Genomic DNA, 17268 nt, shown 5'->3' on the forward strand with positions numbered 1-17268 from the left:
TAAATTTTTTTTTAGTGCGACAAGCTGGGATGACACTGTTCGTTGTTATATGGTTAATTCAAATCATTCTGAACAATTAATTCAAGCTTCTGTTATTTTTCCTTTATGTGTAACTTGGAACGAGGGACTTATTATGTTAAAACACTTTAATTACTAAATTTTTTATTATTGCTTGTAGAAAAGTTTTATGTTTATACTCTAATAATTATTTAATCTTTTCTTAAAGAATCTTTAAGATAAATATATTTTTTTGCCTTTTGGCTATTCTCTATATCCTTTTTCATGGGTGATTTATAGAAAGGAGATCAATCTTTTATCGGTTGTGCTAATGGAAAAGTTATGAGCTGGAATTTGTCTACTTGCCAAGTCGACCAAGTAGGAATGGTAAATTTTAAGTTATTTAAATTTAATTCCTTTTTATTTTAATCGTATTTAAAAATATATTATTTAAGATAAGGCAATTTTTAATTATAACAATAAATTGTACTAATTCACTTTACTTTAAATATATTTTATTATTTTTGATTTTGTGTGAATTTTTAATTAAAATTTTTAGCCGAATAAATTAAGAATTTTTAAAAAATTACTATTAAGATTAAAAATTTTAGCACGATTTGGGTGTACAATCATGTCACTATCTTTCATCTTCCAATATTCTTATAACAGGAAGTTGGGACACCAAGTTGAGGGTATTGTGATTTTTTTTTTATAAAAAAATTAAAAAAATTCATTTATATTATAAACTTTATGTTAATTAGATTCGTATAAATAATTTTCCTATATTTTTTTTAATAAAATAAACTTTTCTTTATTATATTAGCTTTTATTATTATGATAATTATAAATTTTATCAAACTCTCTTCTACCAACTTTTTAAAAGAAATCTTTATCTTTAAAAATATGTTATTACTGTAAATGTTTTAAAGTAAATCAATAAAATTTTTAAATTAAATAGGTTTTTATGAAATAAAAATTTTATTATATAAATTTTAATTATTACTTTAGCTGAGTTTTCTTTATACATTTAAAAAAAAAATTTATATGCAAAATGTTATTATTATTGAATTAAATTAAATTACAAAAAATATATTTATTAAAATTTTTTATCACAATTTGATAATATATAATTATTATAACATATTTTTTTAATATTTATTCTAAATAAAAAAGTATATTTTTTTAAATAAATTTATAATTATTACATTTAGATCTTTTATATAATTATATTTTATAAAATTTTAAAAATTGAATTTTTTTTATCATATAAATATAAATTTTTTAGTAAAAATGAATAAAATTTAGTTTTTATTTTAAATTTTTTTTATAAAAAGAAGGAATTTCTTTTATTATATATAATATATATTATTTTTAAATATAAATCACGAGTTAAGTTCCTTCATATTTAAAAAAGTTATATAAAAATTTTTTTAGTTAAAATTTATTATATTAAAAATATATTTTCTTATTATATATAAATTTTTATAATTATTATTAATAAATTACTTTAATTTAATTTTATTATAAAATTTTAAAATATTTTTTATTTTAGTTAAACTTATTATAATTATAAAAACTTTTATATTGAATTACTATTTATAAAATTAATAATTGTCAAACTTTTTAATATTATTACATTTAAATTTATAGAAATTAGAAAATCATATTTTTTTAAATTTTTATAATATTTGTAATAAAAATAATATTTTAATAAAATTTGATAACTTATAACGTTTTTTTTAATAAATTTTTATATAATTTTAAAAAAAGATTTCTATTATATAAATAATTATTATTTTTATATTTAATTTTTATTAATTTATCAATTTCCTTTTTGTGTAATTTTTAATAAATTTTATTAAAATTATAAATAATATTAACAATTGTTATTAATACGATACTTCTTTCTCATATTTTTTAATTGTAATTATTTTTTTAATTTTTTATTGTAATTATAACAAATTTTTTTCAAAAGGTTTAAATATATTTAAAAATTTTGTTTTTATTATATATAAATTTAATCTGATCTATAAAAATTCTTTTTTGTTTATACCTTTTTTATTTTTAAAAAAAATTAGTATAAATATTTATTCTTTTACAAATTGTGTAATTTTTATATCAAATTTTTTATTAAAAAAATTTTCTTAATTTGCGCCATATAAATTTATATTTTATAAATTAAGTTTTATTTATTTTTATAACTTTTAAAAAAATTATTTTTTATTATAATTATTACAATAATTAGATTTAATAAAATTCATAAAAATTTATTTTACTAAATTATATTTATATTTTCTTAAGTCAATATTTATTAACTATAATTTTCGGTTAAATTTTTTTTTTTACTAATTTTTATTTAATAAAATACTTTTTTATTAAAATATATTTAAAATATTAAAGATATTTTATTTATTTATTATTATATTTAAATAGAATATTTAAATTATATAAATTCCTTTTTGTCTATATTTTTTTTATATATAAAAAATTTTATATAAATATTTTAGTTTTTAAATTGATTTTTTTCTTTTTTATCAAATTTTGTATAAAAATATTTTTTAATATTTATTATTTATTATTTATATTTATAATTTTTTTAATTAAAAAATATCCAATATAAATATTTATTATATTTTCTAATTGATTAATTTATTGAATTCCTTTTTTATCAATATTTGTATATATAAATTTTTTGTTATGATTAATTTATTTAATTGTAAATATAAAATATCTTTTATGATAAAAATCTTTTTTAGAATTTTTTAATAATTATTTTTAAAAGTTTAAAAGAAATTTTTATTATAGAAAAGATTTATTATTTAATATATATCAATAAGTATAAATTTATTTTTCTTTCTCCATTACTTGATAAAAACTTAATATTAAACTTTTTAGCTTCATTATAATACTAAACTTAAATAATTTTATATTAAAAATACTTCTATTATTTAACTTTAAAATTTTATTCTAATAATAGTTATATATATTTAATAGCTTATTTTTACTCAAATATTATATTTTAATAAAAATGTATAATTTTCAATATTTTATTTTTATTATTATTTAAAGTTTATATAAGCTTTGAAACTTTTATGTTAATGTTAAGTTGCTGCATTTTCAAACTATTATTATTAATAGGAATACATAAATACTAAATACTATCATTATCTATTTTATTTAATATTATTTTTTTTCTTTTAGAAAAGTTATTAATTTTACTTTTTTTTTTTTATTTCTATTATTTCTTAAAAAAAACTATAATAAAAATTTATATTTTTTAAGCTTTTTTAAGAACTAATAGAACTCAAAAATTTATTTAAATATAATTTTTAAAATCTGTAATATTTTAATTATAATTATTATAACTTGTATAAAAAATTTTTTTTATAATATTAAATAGTTATAATTATAAAATATTCCAATTACTTGTTTATAATATTATTATTCTTTTATAATATAATAGGAACTTTAAGTAATAATTTGAATTTTTTTTTGAAATTAAGATTTTATTTTTTTATTTTTTTAAAAAAAGTAAAAATTTATAATTAAACTTTTTTGTATTTTACAATTTATTTATTAAAAAAATATTTTTAATTTTGGTTAGTATTATTATAATTATGTTAAAAGTAATATTAATTGTTTACTGTTCTAATTATAAATTATTTAATAATATATATTATAAGATTGTTAATCCAATATAAACAAATTTCTTAAAAATTGATAACTATATTTTTTATTAAAGGTAAATATAAAAAGTGTTTAAATTTCAATGTTTTTTATATTATAAATTTGTTTTAAGTAAAATTTTAGATTATAAAGTTTTATTATAGAAAATTAATACCATTAAAAGTTTTTTATTAAAATTATATAACAAATTTTTTTATAAATATTTTAATTATCACTTAAAAGGAATTTCTTAAAGTGTATTCATATTTATATTTTCTTACTTTTAGAAAACTTTAGAGTAAAATTTGTAAGTTACTTTCAAGTTATTTTATATTTTTAGTGAAGTTTGGATTATATAACTTTTTTTATTATAGAAAATTAATATTAAAAAAAGTTTATTAGTTAAAATTTATAACAAACTTTTCTATAAATAATTTAATTTTTACTTAAAAGGTACTTATATGAAACTTTATAGTAATTTTATCAATTTTTTTCAAATTAATTTTGGATTTTATTAATTTTTATTTAAAAATAAATATATATTGAACTTTATCAGTTGGAGAATCTTATTATTATTTAGAAGGAAATTTTAAGTGTATGCATTTTAATTTTTTTTATATCCATTAGGATAATACTAATAAAGAATAAAAGTCGATTAAAAGTAAATTTATACTTTTTAAAGTCTGATAAAAAAACTTTTTTTTAATTTTTTTAAATTTATATAAGAAAAATTTATTTTTACATAAAAATAATATTCGTAGTGTTTGCATTTTAATAAATTGTTTATATTTTTTAATTTTTTTTTAATAAATCAAATTGTTTTTAGTAAATGTTTTGTTTATATAATTTTCTTATAATTTTTACTTAATTTTATTAAAAGTTTATTAGCTTAATATGATTTAGCAGAAGTTAAATAAATAAAATTTAAAAAAATTCATTAAAAAATGTTTGCTTTAAAAGATTTATACTTTTTAAAATTTTTATAAAATTTAAAAATTTATCAAAATATTTGTTTATTTTTTTATTTTTGTTTCTAATTAAAATTTGTTATGATTATTAAGTAAAACTTCGATTTTACGTATTTTTATAGAGGAAACTAATTTTTTTAAAATTTAACTTTTTTATGATTGCTTTTCAATTACTAAAATTTTTTATTTAATAGTGATTTATTTCTTTTTATTACTCAACTTTTGTAATTTTATTTTAAAACTTAATCTATTATAATAATAAAAAAATTAGCTAACTTTTTTTAGAAAAGTTTCATTTAAATTATTTTTAATTACTCAAAAATATTTTATTATTTATGAAAAGTAATTAACTTTTACTATTTTTTTAAATCTTTCAAGTTTTAATTACTATTATAAAAAAAATTAGTCAAGATATTTAGAAAAGTTTTAAACTATTACAAATTTTTTTAAATTATTGAAAATATTTTATCTTTTTGAAAGAATTAACTTTTATTATTTTTTTAAATCTTTTAAATTTTAATTTCTTTTAAATAAAAATTTTGCTAATTTTTTAGTTTTTCTATAAAACAAAATTTCTCTAATTGTTTTTAATTAATGTTTTACTTTTTTAAACATTTAATATTAATTTTTTTTAAAAAAAGTTTTGGGACTTACGTTCGGCCCAACCAGTTTTTGAAAAGTCTCTTTCAGGCAAAATCGCAGCGATGGATTCCCTAAACAATTTTATTCTCGCAAGTACTTTTAATTTTATTATAATAATAAAAAATGGTATTACGAAAAAATAAATAAAAGATAATTTAAACATTTTTTTAAAAGATAACAAAATTATATAAAATATATTTAGTAAATTTTTATACGGGAAAATTAATTTTTTTTTACTTTTCAATTTGCATTTTCTTAAAAACTGTATTTTTCCAAGCACTTTTTAAAATAACAAAAAAGTTTATAAATTTATTAACACTTTTTAAGTTAATGATAAAATAAGAAACTCTATAATTTGCTAAATTTTAATTTAATAAATTTAATAATTATTTTATTGTATTCAAGAAATTTTATATAAAATATATTAAGTAAATTTTATTAACGTTAAAAATTAAATAATTTTTGGTTTACCTTTTCTCAACAATTTCATTTGCGCAAGTATTTTCATGAATAATATTCTTTAAATTAGTTAACTTTTCTCTTATATATTTAAAAACAAGAAAATTTATATTATTTAAAAATATTTATCATTTGCTTAATTACTTTATACCCTATTACATATCTTTTTTTACATAAGAAAATTGAGAAAAATTTATAATAAATTTGTTAGCAACTTTTATTAATGCTCAACTTATTTTTATTCTTTTAATTTGCGTTCTCTCGCGATACTTTTAAAGAAATTTTTACTTTGCGAATTATATTAAATTTTATTTATAAAAAATTAAATTATTTTGCAGATAAAAAATATTGAAAATAATTATTTTCAATTTTTTTTCTGCAGCTTTTTATTATTTTATTTAAAATAATGATTATTATAAACTTTTATATTGCCGATTACTTTATGCTATTAAAAATTATAACTTATCACTTTGTAGATAACATTTTATAAAAAAAGTAATTTTTATTATTTTTTCTGTAGATTTTTATATTTCTATATAAACTAAATTATTAAAAATTTTTACTTAACAGATTATTTGAATTTTTATAAAAAATAAATTATAAATTATATCGCAGCTAAAATAATAATAATAAATTTACTTTTGCAAATTTTTAAATTTTTAAATATAATAAACTATTGTAAACCTTAATTTTGCCTATTATTAAATGCTAATAAAAGTAATAAAGTTAATAAAATTAATAATTATAAACTTTCATTTTGCAGATTTTTTACATTTTTTTATATTATTTTAATTACAATATAAAAAATTTTCTTTTTATTTTTATATTTATTTTTTTTACTCAAATTAAATTATTATTTATAAACTTTTAAAAAATTTAAATATTTAAAAAGTTACTAGGAAAAGCAGTTTAAACGATATCAATCCCGCAAGGAATTTTGTGTTCGACATACGGAATATGAATACTCCTTTTTTAGTATTTTTTTTACATTTGTTTTATATTTATTTATTTTTTTTTCTTATTTTTCATTGTTATGCATACCACATTAATAGCATTGTTTTTTGGTTATATCTCTATATTATATTTATATATAATTATTTTTATTTTTATTATTATTATTACTTTATGAAGATTTTATAATAATATTTCGTTCCTAGTATTTTTATTAATATTTACTTATTTTATTTATATATATTTAGGCGATACATCTTATATAAATACTTTTTTTTATATTTATTAATATTATTGTTGTTATTTATAGCTTTCTCTATTTTTTGTTATCTTATTATATAAATCTTCCATTTCCGCAATTTTTTATGCTTTATTTATTTATTTCTATTTATTAAATATTTTATTTCGTATCATATAAATACCTTTTTACTACATTTATATATTATTATTATATAAATATTTAATGCTTTTGTTATAACTATTACTTGTAAAATATAAAATAAGTTATTTGAATATAAAGTTTTTTTTAGAGTTAATTATTTATAGATGAAGTATTTTTTAATGACTTTTTACTTCCTATTATAAAAAAATATTTTATATGTATAGTTATATCCCAACTTACTATAAATTTTTTTGTTGCCATTAATATAATATATATAATTTTTATTTACTTTAAATTATTGTATTTATTTTATAATTTATATTAATATTATTTTGTGTAATTATATATTATTATTACATTATATTTATATTATCAATTATCATTTACTTTTCTTACTAAACATTATTTTTATTTACTTTTGAAAACTTCTGTTATTATTATAATATAACTAATTTTTATTGTTATTATAAATATTTTTTTGTTGATTAATATATTAATTATGTAATTTTTAAATTTATTATTTTCATTATAAAAATTATAATATTATAAAGGATAACCAAAATTAAATATATACACAATTAGCATTTACCTTTTATAAGAATATTATTATCATCATAAAATAGTTTTTTATATTTCTTTTTTTATTATCTATTAAAAATTTAAAAAATATGTATTTTATTAAAGTATATTTGTATATTATTAAAATTGGTTATATAATAATTTATATTATTTACGTATTGTAATTTAAAATTGTTAATATAATTATAAAGAATATTCATAATTCATAATTGTTTATACTTTATAATTTATTTTTATTATGATGAATATTCATTTCTTATTATAATCATTTATGTTATTACTATTATCAAAAGAATACTTATAAATTATTATTATAATTGTTTATACTATTATTCAATTTATTATTTTTTTTAATTTTATAAAATGTTTATATGCTATTATTTATATATTACTTATATAATTTTTATATTATTATTTTTTTATTATAAAGAATATTTATGTATTTATTTTTATAATTTTTTCAGTATATTTTTATTAATGTTTTCTATATTTATGTTTTATTATTAGTATTCTATACTTTTTTTTAGCTAATATTAAGTAAATATATATTTAATAATAATGTTTGCTATATTTTTATTACTTTAGTATTAAGTAAAAAATTTCTTTCTGGCAAAAATTTTTCTTAACTTTTTTTATTAAAAAAAAAAAATTTATATTTATCGCTAATTCCTTATTATTTTTTTACTTTTTATACTTTTTTTTAATAATTTTTAGTAAAAAGTTGTGATGAATAATTTTTTTACTAATATATAAAATAATTTTAACACTTTATTACTATTATATAAATTTTTATAAGAAAGTTTATTAATATTTATATATATAAATAAAGTTTATTTTACTATTATGTTGTTAGTATATACTTATAATAATAAGTAATATTTTTTTTAAAAAAATTTTTTTCTGAACTACTTTTATACTGTTAAATAAATTTAATCTTTATATACTTATTATAATATTAAGTAAAAATTGTTATGTAAAAATTTTTTTTATTGATATAATTTTCTTATATTTTAATAAGTAAATATATTTTTTATATTTTATTAATAACTTTTATGAAGACGAGCGATTCGAAGTTGAAGAAGCAGGTGAGATGCGCCGCTTTATTTTCTTTTGGTTTCATTTCTGGCTGCATTGCTGGAAGAGTGGCAGTCGATGCCGTTAATAACAAGTAAATTTATCTTATTATCATTAAATATAAAAGATATAACAGAAATCAATAGAAATATATAGAATACTTATAAAAAATATATAAAGTTGTAGAGTTTAATAATTAGTATATAAAATAAATTTATATAAAGGGAGAAGTATATATTAGAGATATAATGACTCGTAATATTACTATATTATTATTATCCAAAAAAATTAAAATAGAATTATATTCATATAAATAGTATAAGTAAAACAGAAAAATATTAGAAATATTAAACGTAATAAATATGAAAATTTAAGTAATTTATAATAGTAATGAAAAAAATAAAAATAACTATAGAATTATTGTAAAAATATATTAATAATAACTCATACTTCTATATATTTTATGATTTAAATAAAAAAGTATAAAAGATACCCTAATATATATATATATATAATTAATAGTATTTAATGTAATATTAATATATATTGAATATGAATACAATAATAATAAAACCAAAAAATATAAAAATTGAAGCAATTCTGCTGAAAACTACTAATATATATTAATAAATTTAGGTATATATAGAAAAACATATAAAATATATACTAATAAGCAAAAAATAATCAAGAAAACAAAAAAAGTTAAAAAATAAAATAGTTTTTTATTATTTTTTCTCCAACAAAGCAATAAAATCCGTATATATAGATATCAAGCTATTAGATTATTAATTGTTCGCCAATCAATTTTATTGGTTAACTTTTTAATTTTTTAAGAATAATCACAGTAAATTTATTATATTGAATGCTTTTATTATTTATACTTTCAATTTTTAGTTCATTAAGAACATAAAAAGAAGTATTATTAAAAACTTCTACTTGGTAAATAAATATAAAAAAGGTGTAATAAATATAAAATCCCTACTAAAAATATTAAAATTTAGTAAAAAGTTGTTAATTATACTTTTTTATAGTAAAAACTATTTTTATATTTTTTATTTATTATATTTTTTGTTTTTATTTTTTTTTAGCCCAAAACTCGTTATTATAAATTTATTAAAAAAATTATAATTTATTTTATTTTCAAAAAATATATTCATATTGTAAGCAATAATTATGTAGTAAAATTTCATTTCGTTTCTTTTTTCTCCAAGTATTTATTTTTTGTTATTGCTATCTTATGATATTTTTATTTTTATGGAGTCCTTTATTAAAATTAATTATTACTTTCTTTATTTAAAATATAAATTTTCCTAGTTTCCCTATTTCATATATATTTTATTATTATTTATTATATATTTATAAAAAATTATTATCATGAAAATTTATAACTTATTTTTTTATATTTGTTATACTTAAATTTTTTGGAAGTAAATAATAAATAATAGTAATTTATTAATTTTTATTATTCCTTTAATTATAATTTATCAAGTAGTTATTTAAAAATATTATTATATTATTTTTACTGATAAGTAATTATATTGATGTAACTTTGAGAAATAAATATTTTATAAAATATGTATTTTTTTCCTTAATAAATAAATGTTTAGTATTTTAAATAATTAAAAATTATTTTATAGTTTTTGATAGAAAATAATAATATAATTTTTATTATTATTAATAAGTAAACAAATATATTATTTTTTTATATATTATATTTTTTTTAAATGTAAAAAAATTATTATTATTCTGTATAATGGAAAATTATTTTTATAGTTTCTCGATAGAAAAAATAGATAATTTTTTATTATTAACAAGTAAATATATGTTATTTTTATGGTTTTTTTTTAAACTATGTTAACTCTACCTCCCTCCTCTCGTCGTCCTAGAGTTAAACTATAGCGCCTATCATTGGAGGGTGTTGTATAAGAGAGAAGAAACTGGTTTACTGATTGACTTTCTACCCGTATCCAAGGACAGCTCAGGGCGGGCGAAGTTTTTTCACATGTATAAGAGCGGTGGCTCGCATAGTATGAATAATCCTATTGCGTGCATGTAAGCTGAATTAGATCCTTTAACTGGCTACTTTGCTCGTAATTTAAAAAGAAGAGAACATTGGTTTTGACAAAATTTAGAATCACGAGTAGTTAAGCAGTGTGCAGTAAATTCGTTTCTTTAAAGTGAATTTTTAAGTATAAACATTAAAAAAATTGTATATATTATAATGAAAAATTAAAAAAATCAAAATTATTAAATTCTTATTCATATATTTTTTTAATTAAAATGATTATACATATTTTTTTTTATTGAAATATCTTTTATATTAAATTATTTTTTATTTTTGTCAACAATATTTTAATTTATATAAAAAAAATTTTTAAGTAACAAAAAAAATTATACTATTTTCAATAACTACTTTATAATTTAAATAAAGAACGTATTAAGTAGAAAATATAATTATTTTTTATCCTATACTTATTTCCTTTTAAGTACTGCCACTGGAATCGGCCTTCAGCAAAATTCCTTCCGCTCGTACACTTTTAAGTGCCACCGCTACACGCCCCCCAACAATACGGCTTGTCACGTGTACTCCGTTAATTGTCTCGCCCGCCATCCCACCTATGAGACGCTCGCTACCGGCGGAAGCGACGGAAAGGTGTCCTTTTGGGATTGCAAGAGGTATTAATCGTATTATTATAATTCCTATTACTACCATTATTATTACTATTCTAATCGCTATATAAAAGCCAAAATTGTTTAAAGCATTTTAAAAAACTGGACGACCCTCCGACTTTACCAATAGTCGCTGCAGATTTTAACCTATCGGGTGAATTATTTGCCTACGCAAAGTCGTATGATTGGTCAAAGGTAATGTTTGACTTTTATAGAAAAACTTTATATTTTTGGTCCAATAAGATAAGAATTCATGGTGTCTAGCAATAACCACTTGTTTTTTTCTTAGCAGCACACTATATTTATATTTAAATTTTTATAAATACCTAAAAAAGCTTCAGTAAAAGTTTTTCTGTGTGTTTCACAATTTTTTTTAGGGGTACAACAATTACGACTATTCGTCCCCAACAGCCATATATGTTCACGCCGTTAAACCTACAAGCGTGCAGTGCGTAAGTAGTAGAAAATAAAAGTTTATCACTACTATTATTATTATCATATAATCAATAATATTACTGCATGTGAATGCACGTGGTGCACTAACCAACTTTTTAACGCGTATTCGGGATTTTTAAAGGTATTAAACTTAAAATATATTTTTTTGCTTTTTTTTAAAGAAAATAGCAAACTCACGAAATATGCGGCACGTGGTCTCACGTGGTCAGCTGATTAAATTTATTAACTACTTTTTGGTGGTACATATAAATCCTCGCTTAAAAAAAACATAAATTAGGCTCAGGATATTGTTTACTGCGCGTCATAACATTTTTTTTTCTCAAGTTTATTAGCTTCCACAGTCCTATAAAGTTAAATTTTTTTCTAATAATAAACAAAATTCTTTATGAACTGAATTTTATTACTTTTAAAAATTCAAGCAACTGTAGAAGAACCCAATCAAAGCAGTTTTCCGGCTTTTCTTTCTTTTTTTTAGTGTAAATAATATAATTATAGTAATAATCTACAATAATAATAAATATAACTATAAAAATAATGAAAACCGAATTAGCCAGTTTTTTTAAGAAAGTTTCAACTTTTAGCTCCACGTTTCTATTGAGCATTTGCAATTCTTCCTGTAAAAAAAAAAAGTTTATTCACTAAATTTCGTTAAAAAAGCAATAAATATAATGAAAAAAATTTAGTGTCACAATGCATATAAAAAGTTTCTACGTAATATAAAAAGACGCTAATAATCATAAGACGACACAACTTATCTAAAAACCGATTCATTATTTATTGTCCATATACAAAAAAGTTTAGCAAATATAATTTTAAAATAAAAATAATGAATAAAGTACCATGAAAAGGCAACTTTTTATGTTCCATATAATAATTATAAAAAAAATGATAAAATACTAAATATAAATAATTATATCATAGCAATAATAATAAAGGAACTATTACATTTCAAAAAAAAGTATTGCTAATAAAATTTTTTATTAAAGTAAAAAAAAACTATATTTTATATAATATTAAAAAATATATATAAGACTTATAAAAATATGACAATACTAATAATATTTATATCATCAGAAACGTAATAAAGAAAGCAAAATATAACAACTTATATTAAATTAAAAAAAATTGCTAACAAAAATTTATATGAAAGTTAAAGGAAACTATTTAATAATATTTAAAAAGAATATTAATAAAAAAATTATAATAAAATACTAGAAATAATATTAATGAAATTAGAAATTAAAAAAATTTATAATCACTATTTTTTAAAAAATACTTTTAATATAAAATTGTATAAAAGTAGAAAAAACTTTTGTACACAATCTTTAAAAGAAAGTATTGTAAAAGAATTATAATAAAAATACTCGTAATAAAATCTATATTATAAAAGTGATTAAAAAAAATTGTAGATTATTTTATATAAATAAATATTTTTAAAAAAAGTTGTTATAAAGTAGAAAATATTTTAGTGTAAACGATATGATTTTGGCTCCGGTCATGTTTAAAAATAGGGAATCCGATATTGAGTACACCTCATTTTTATAAATTTTAATTTTGAATAATAACAATATACTAATTGACCAAGGGAGGAAGAGAAAACGCGCGTTGGTTTTAATGAATCAAAAAAAAAATTTCAAGGACTAAACCAAAAATTTAATGAATTTTCTTAATAAAGATGCAAATTATGAAAAAAACAACCAATAATAGCCATAAATATACTTTGAAAAAAAAAAGTAATGAAGTGAGAAGTTCACCTGCTCAAGTTGGCTGCAGTTTTCAACGACATTCGAGTTTATATCAAATATAAGTAGAAAGAAAAAAGAAGTATGAAGCGTAAAGCGGGTCTTTTTTTAAAAAAATTATAATAAGTTATATATATTATATATAAAAATTATATAATCAAGTTTTTAATAAAAAATAAAAAAAATACCCAAACGTAAATCTTATCATTTTCATAAAAAATATGAGAAAAGTTGTAAAGAGACTCTGAATTTTTAGTGAAATAGGAAGGCTTGCTGGTCAGTAGAGAAATGCTGTGAGGGAGTCGAAGCTGAAATAAAATATTTAAATATACAAAATATTGACAAAAAAAATAATGAAACATTTGGGGAGCTTATGAATAAATATAACGATATAGAATAATATAAAAATTAATAATAAATGAATATAAATTAATAATAAGCAGTTTTTAAGGGTAATTTATGATATATAGCGATTTAAAAATAATTTTATTGTACAGTAAATATAAAAAAAAACAATTAAAAAGTATTGAAGGTCAAAAGTTTAATAAAATTTAATATTATAAATAATATATTATGAAAATATTATAAGAAAATATAAAAATATATTAAAAATAACTAAAAAAAATTACATAATATAACAAAGTAAATATAAATATTATAATTTAAAAAAACAGTTAAGCCGATATATAAATAATATATTATAAAAAAAAAAATAAAAGTTAAAATATTATAAAATAAAAATAATATTATGATAAAAAAAATGCTGAAGCTGATGGATAAATAAAATATTATAATAAAGAAATAATAACAAAAATAATGAAAGTAAGTAAAATGTATATTAATATATTGTATAATAATAATAAAAAATAAAGTAGAATATATATAAGTATTGATAAATATATAAATAATCAAATAATAATGAATCAATAATATAAAATATAGAAATAATAACTAAAATAAAGTAATTTTGAAAAGTTAACCCTACTCCTAACCCTTCCTAACCAATAATAAAATATTAAAGAAATAATGAAGTTATAAATAATAATAAAGCTGGAAAAATTAAATAAAGATGACGTATTATAAATATAAAATGAATAAAAAAATTATGTTAAAGTAAAAAGATAAAAATTAAATATAAAAATAATAAGCAATAAAAAAATATAATAAATAATACATAAACTGGAAGCCGAAGCTTTTCGAAATATATAAATAAAATAACAATTATAAAGAAATAAAGACGACAATAATAGCAGGAATATATATAAATAACTAAATAATATATTACAATAATAAAAAAATAATTGTATTACTAGTAAATAGTAAAAATAGTAATACGAAAAGTAACAGAAGTATTAAATTATTATAATAATAATAATAATAAAGCACAACGAAAATAATTTAAAAATATATAAAAATATATTTAGAAATATAACCAAAACGCTGATATTTTTATTTAATATAAATTTGTTTTAAAAAATGTTTTATAAAATAAAAAAATTAATATAAAAACTTTCATCATAAATAAAGAAATATTTGAATATAAAAAAATTTTAACTATAAATATATATATATATACGCATATATTTTTTGCTGAAAGTAAAAATTCAAAAAATTAATTATGGAAAGAGAATATATTAAACATTAAAATACAAAACTTTTAAGGATAAATAAAATAAAAATAAATAAAACTTAAAAAATATATAATAATAACTAAATATAATAAACTTTTAACTAAATAAATATAAATATAAAAATAAAAAACTTTCAACTAAAATAAACATAAATATTAATAAAAACAAGTAAAAGTAAAAAATATGCAAAATACAGAAAAACTAACTTTAAATTCATAATAAATTATTTAATGGAAAAGTTAATAAGTTTAAAGCTATTCAAATGTTGATATTAATAATAATGAATAATAAGTTATTGTAATAATATTATAATATAGACTTCGAGTTCAAGCGCCGGAATAAGAGCTTTGATAGCGCACATGGGAAGTCCCAATATGCAGCAAAAAGAATGAAAATCCTCAAGCAAAAGACTTCCATACATGAAGCAATACTAATTACATTATTCTTGTTACTATTATTGTCATGATTATAACTATTTAATTATAAATTATTATTATAATAATTAAAATAACATTGACATAATAAAAACTTTTTATATAAGTATTACTTTATAAAAAAACCATTCAGATAAAACTTTACTTTCGCTTTTCACTAAAAAATCTGTAAAAAATTTAATAGTAAAAAGTTTTTTAGTATATAAAATGAAATAATTAAAGATTATATTAAAAAAAATACTACTCATAATCTACATAAAAGACGCCAACAGAGAGTTTTAAACCAATGAGAATTGGTATAAACTTTTGGCGTTAATACTCTGATTATTGGCCCATTTCAATAAAAAACTTGCACGTGCTAAAATACAAAAAAATACCGCAAGAAATAATAGTGACGCCCCACGTGTCAACGGAAAACCGAAAGACATTGTTTTTTATTGTAAACGTCGTTGTTAAATTGTCTGTCTGATATGAGAAATTCTATTGAACAGTCAGTTGTTAGTATTATTGAAGTAAAAAATATATATAAATAAAACAACCAATTGCTTTGCAGACTCCTGCATCCCAACACAAGCATAGTGGTGACTTAAAAAATTTACAAGCTTTTCAAAAAATTTAGTGAAAGAGGAAAAGTCCAGTAATACCTTAAAAAAGGGAAAAATAAATAATAATTTTTTTTTTGAATTATAGTATTGATTATAGTAAAAGTTTAAAAATAATATGTTCACTTCTTGTTCAGGCCCCAACACTTCCATCATGATGCCCTCCTTTACAAGTAATTATATTTAATAATAATAATAATAAATAATAATAAAACTTACAGTACAAGAAAGTTTGCAAAATTCTGAAAGAATATTAACTTTTTCATAAGCAGCATTGGTTGTAAAGTGCTCTTTTCTATGTATATAATAGACTTCTTATAAATATAAATATAAATAATAAGGAGAAGACGATGATGAAGAAAAATACCAGAAATTCCTATCTTGCGATTTTCCTTGTATGTAACTTTCGTCATTATTCTAATAGTGTAATAATAATATATAATAATAACAAAATAAAAGTAATATAACATATTAATAATAAAATAAGGATCATGCTTAGATAGTTACCGCTTAGCAAATATCACTATAATAGTTGATAACGAGCGAGGAAGAAAAGTAAAATTTTTTATAGTAAGCAATTGCTTTTGGAGTTTCTCAGACTATTTTTATGATTTTCATTACTTTTATGTTATTTAATAATAATAACAACAATAATAATAATTATACCAATAAAAAATGCTCAAAACCTACTGATGCGCGTTGTTGTAATAAAGTTCCCTTTTCAATAACATTAACGTAACGGAAAACTTCAGATAAACGCTTTAAAAAAGCAAAAGAAAAATGAAATACAAAATAAATGTAATAAAAGGATATAAATTAATATATAAAAGTAAAAATATGTAAATTCATATAATTAAAATTTATATATATTATATATAAATTTAATATAAAAGTAACAAAAAATTAAATATATAATAATAAGTAAATATATATATTATATATTTCATAATAGATATAAAAGTAAAAATTATAATTATATATCTATAAATATATATTATAAAAATATATAAATCTT

At 16.5% G+C, this 17268-nt stretch overlaps 2 protein-coding genes across 3 annotated transcripts; one reads left to right on the forward strand and one right to left on the reverse strand.

The window, feature by feature from the left end:
* Positions 1 to 301: 301 nt before the first annotated feature.
* LOC135119568 (mRNA export factor-like) lies at positions 302 to 11858 on the forward strand. Its single transcript, XM_064043975.1, has 8 exons — positions 302 to 384; positions 609 to 689; positions 5273 to 5366; positions 6625 to 6707; positions 8703 to 8812; positions 11206 to 11394; positions 11463 to 11583; positions 11766 to 11858. Exons 1-8 carry the CDS (start codon positions 340 to 342, stop codon positions 11856 to 11858), a joined length of 816 nt encoding a protein of 271 aa, XP_063900045.1. The 5' UTR covers positions 302 to 339.
* A 215-nt stretch (positions 11859 to 12073) lies between these two features.
* LOC135119574 (uncharacterized) lies at positions 12074 to 16805 on the reverse strand. Of its 2 annotated transcripts, XM_064043978.1 has the most exons (13): positions 16761 to 16805; positions 16621 to 16670; positions 16473 to 16567; positions 16380 to 16418; positions 16191 to 16295; positions 16029 to 16131; positions 15765 to 15817; positions 15537 to 15647; positions 13775 to 13894; positions 13599 to 13688; positions 12387 to 12458; positions 12249 to 12308; positions 12074 to 12187 (listed from the first exon to the last, which is right to left on the reverse strand). In XM_064043978.1, exons 2-13 carry the CDS (start codon positions 16664 to 16666, stop codon positions 12173 to 12175), a joined length of 909 nt encoding a protein of 302 aa, XP_063900048.1. In that variant the 5' UTR covers positions 16667 to 16670; positions 16761 to 16805; the 3' UTR covers positions 12074 to 12172. The 2 variants fall into 2 exon arrangements, with proteins under 2 accessions (XP_063900048.1, XP_063900049.1); XM_064043979.1 differs by lacking the exons at positions 12074 to 12187; positions 12249 to 12308; positions 12387 to 12458 and adding an exon at positions 13452 to 13484.
* Between the last annotated feature and the right edge of the window lie 463 nt (positions 16806 to 17268).

The sequence above is a fragment of the Zophobas morio genome, unplaced genomic scaffold, assembly GCF_036711695.1.
Source record: "Zophobas morio isolate AGI-343-1 ecotype UQ-CSIRO unplaced genomic scaffold, CSIRO_AGI_Zmor_V1 ptg000273l, whole genome shotgun sequence".
Classification (NCBI taxonomy): domain Eukaryota; kingdom Metazoa; phylum Arthropoda; class Insecta; order Coleoptera; family Tenebrionidae; genus Zophobas; species Zophobas morio.

Coding starts and splice junctions, on each gene's coding strand:
- LOC135119568 (XM_064043975.1), top strand. CDS start 340: ATGAGCTGGAATTTGTCTACTTGCCAAGTCGACCAAGTAGGAATG. Junction 385..608: donor AAGTCGACCAAGTAGGAATG/GTAAATTTTAAG, acceptor TAAAAATTTTAG/CACGATTTGGGTGTACAATC. Junction 690..5,272: donor GTTGGGACACCAAGTTGAGG/GTATTGTGATTT, acceptor TTTTAAAAAAAG/TTTTGGGACTTACGTTCGGC.
- LOC135119574 (XM_064043978.1), bottom strand. CDS start 16,666: ATGACGAAAGTTACATACAAGGAAAATCGCAAGATAGGAATTTCTG. Junction 15,818..16,028: donor CGTCACTATTATTTCTTGCG/GTATTTTTTTGT, acceptor AATTTTTTACAG/ATTTTTTAGTGAAAAGCGAA. Junction 12,309..12,386: donor TAAAAAAACTGGCTAATTCG/GTTTTCATTATT, acceptor ACTAAAAAAAAG/AAAGAAAAGCCGGAAAACTG.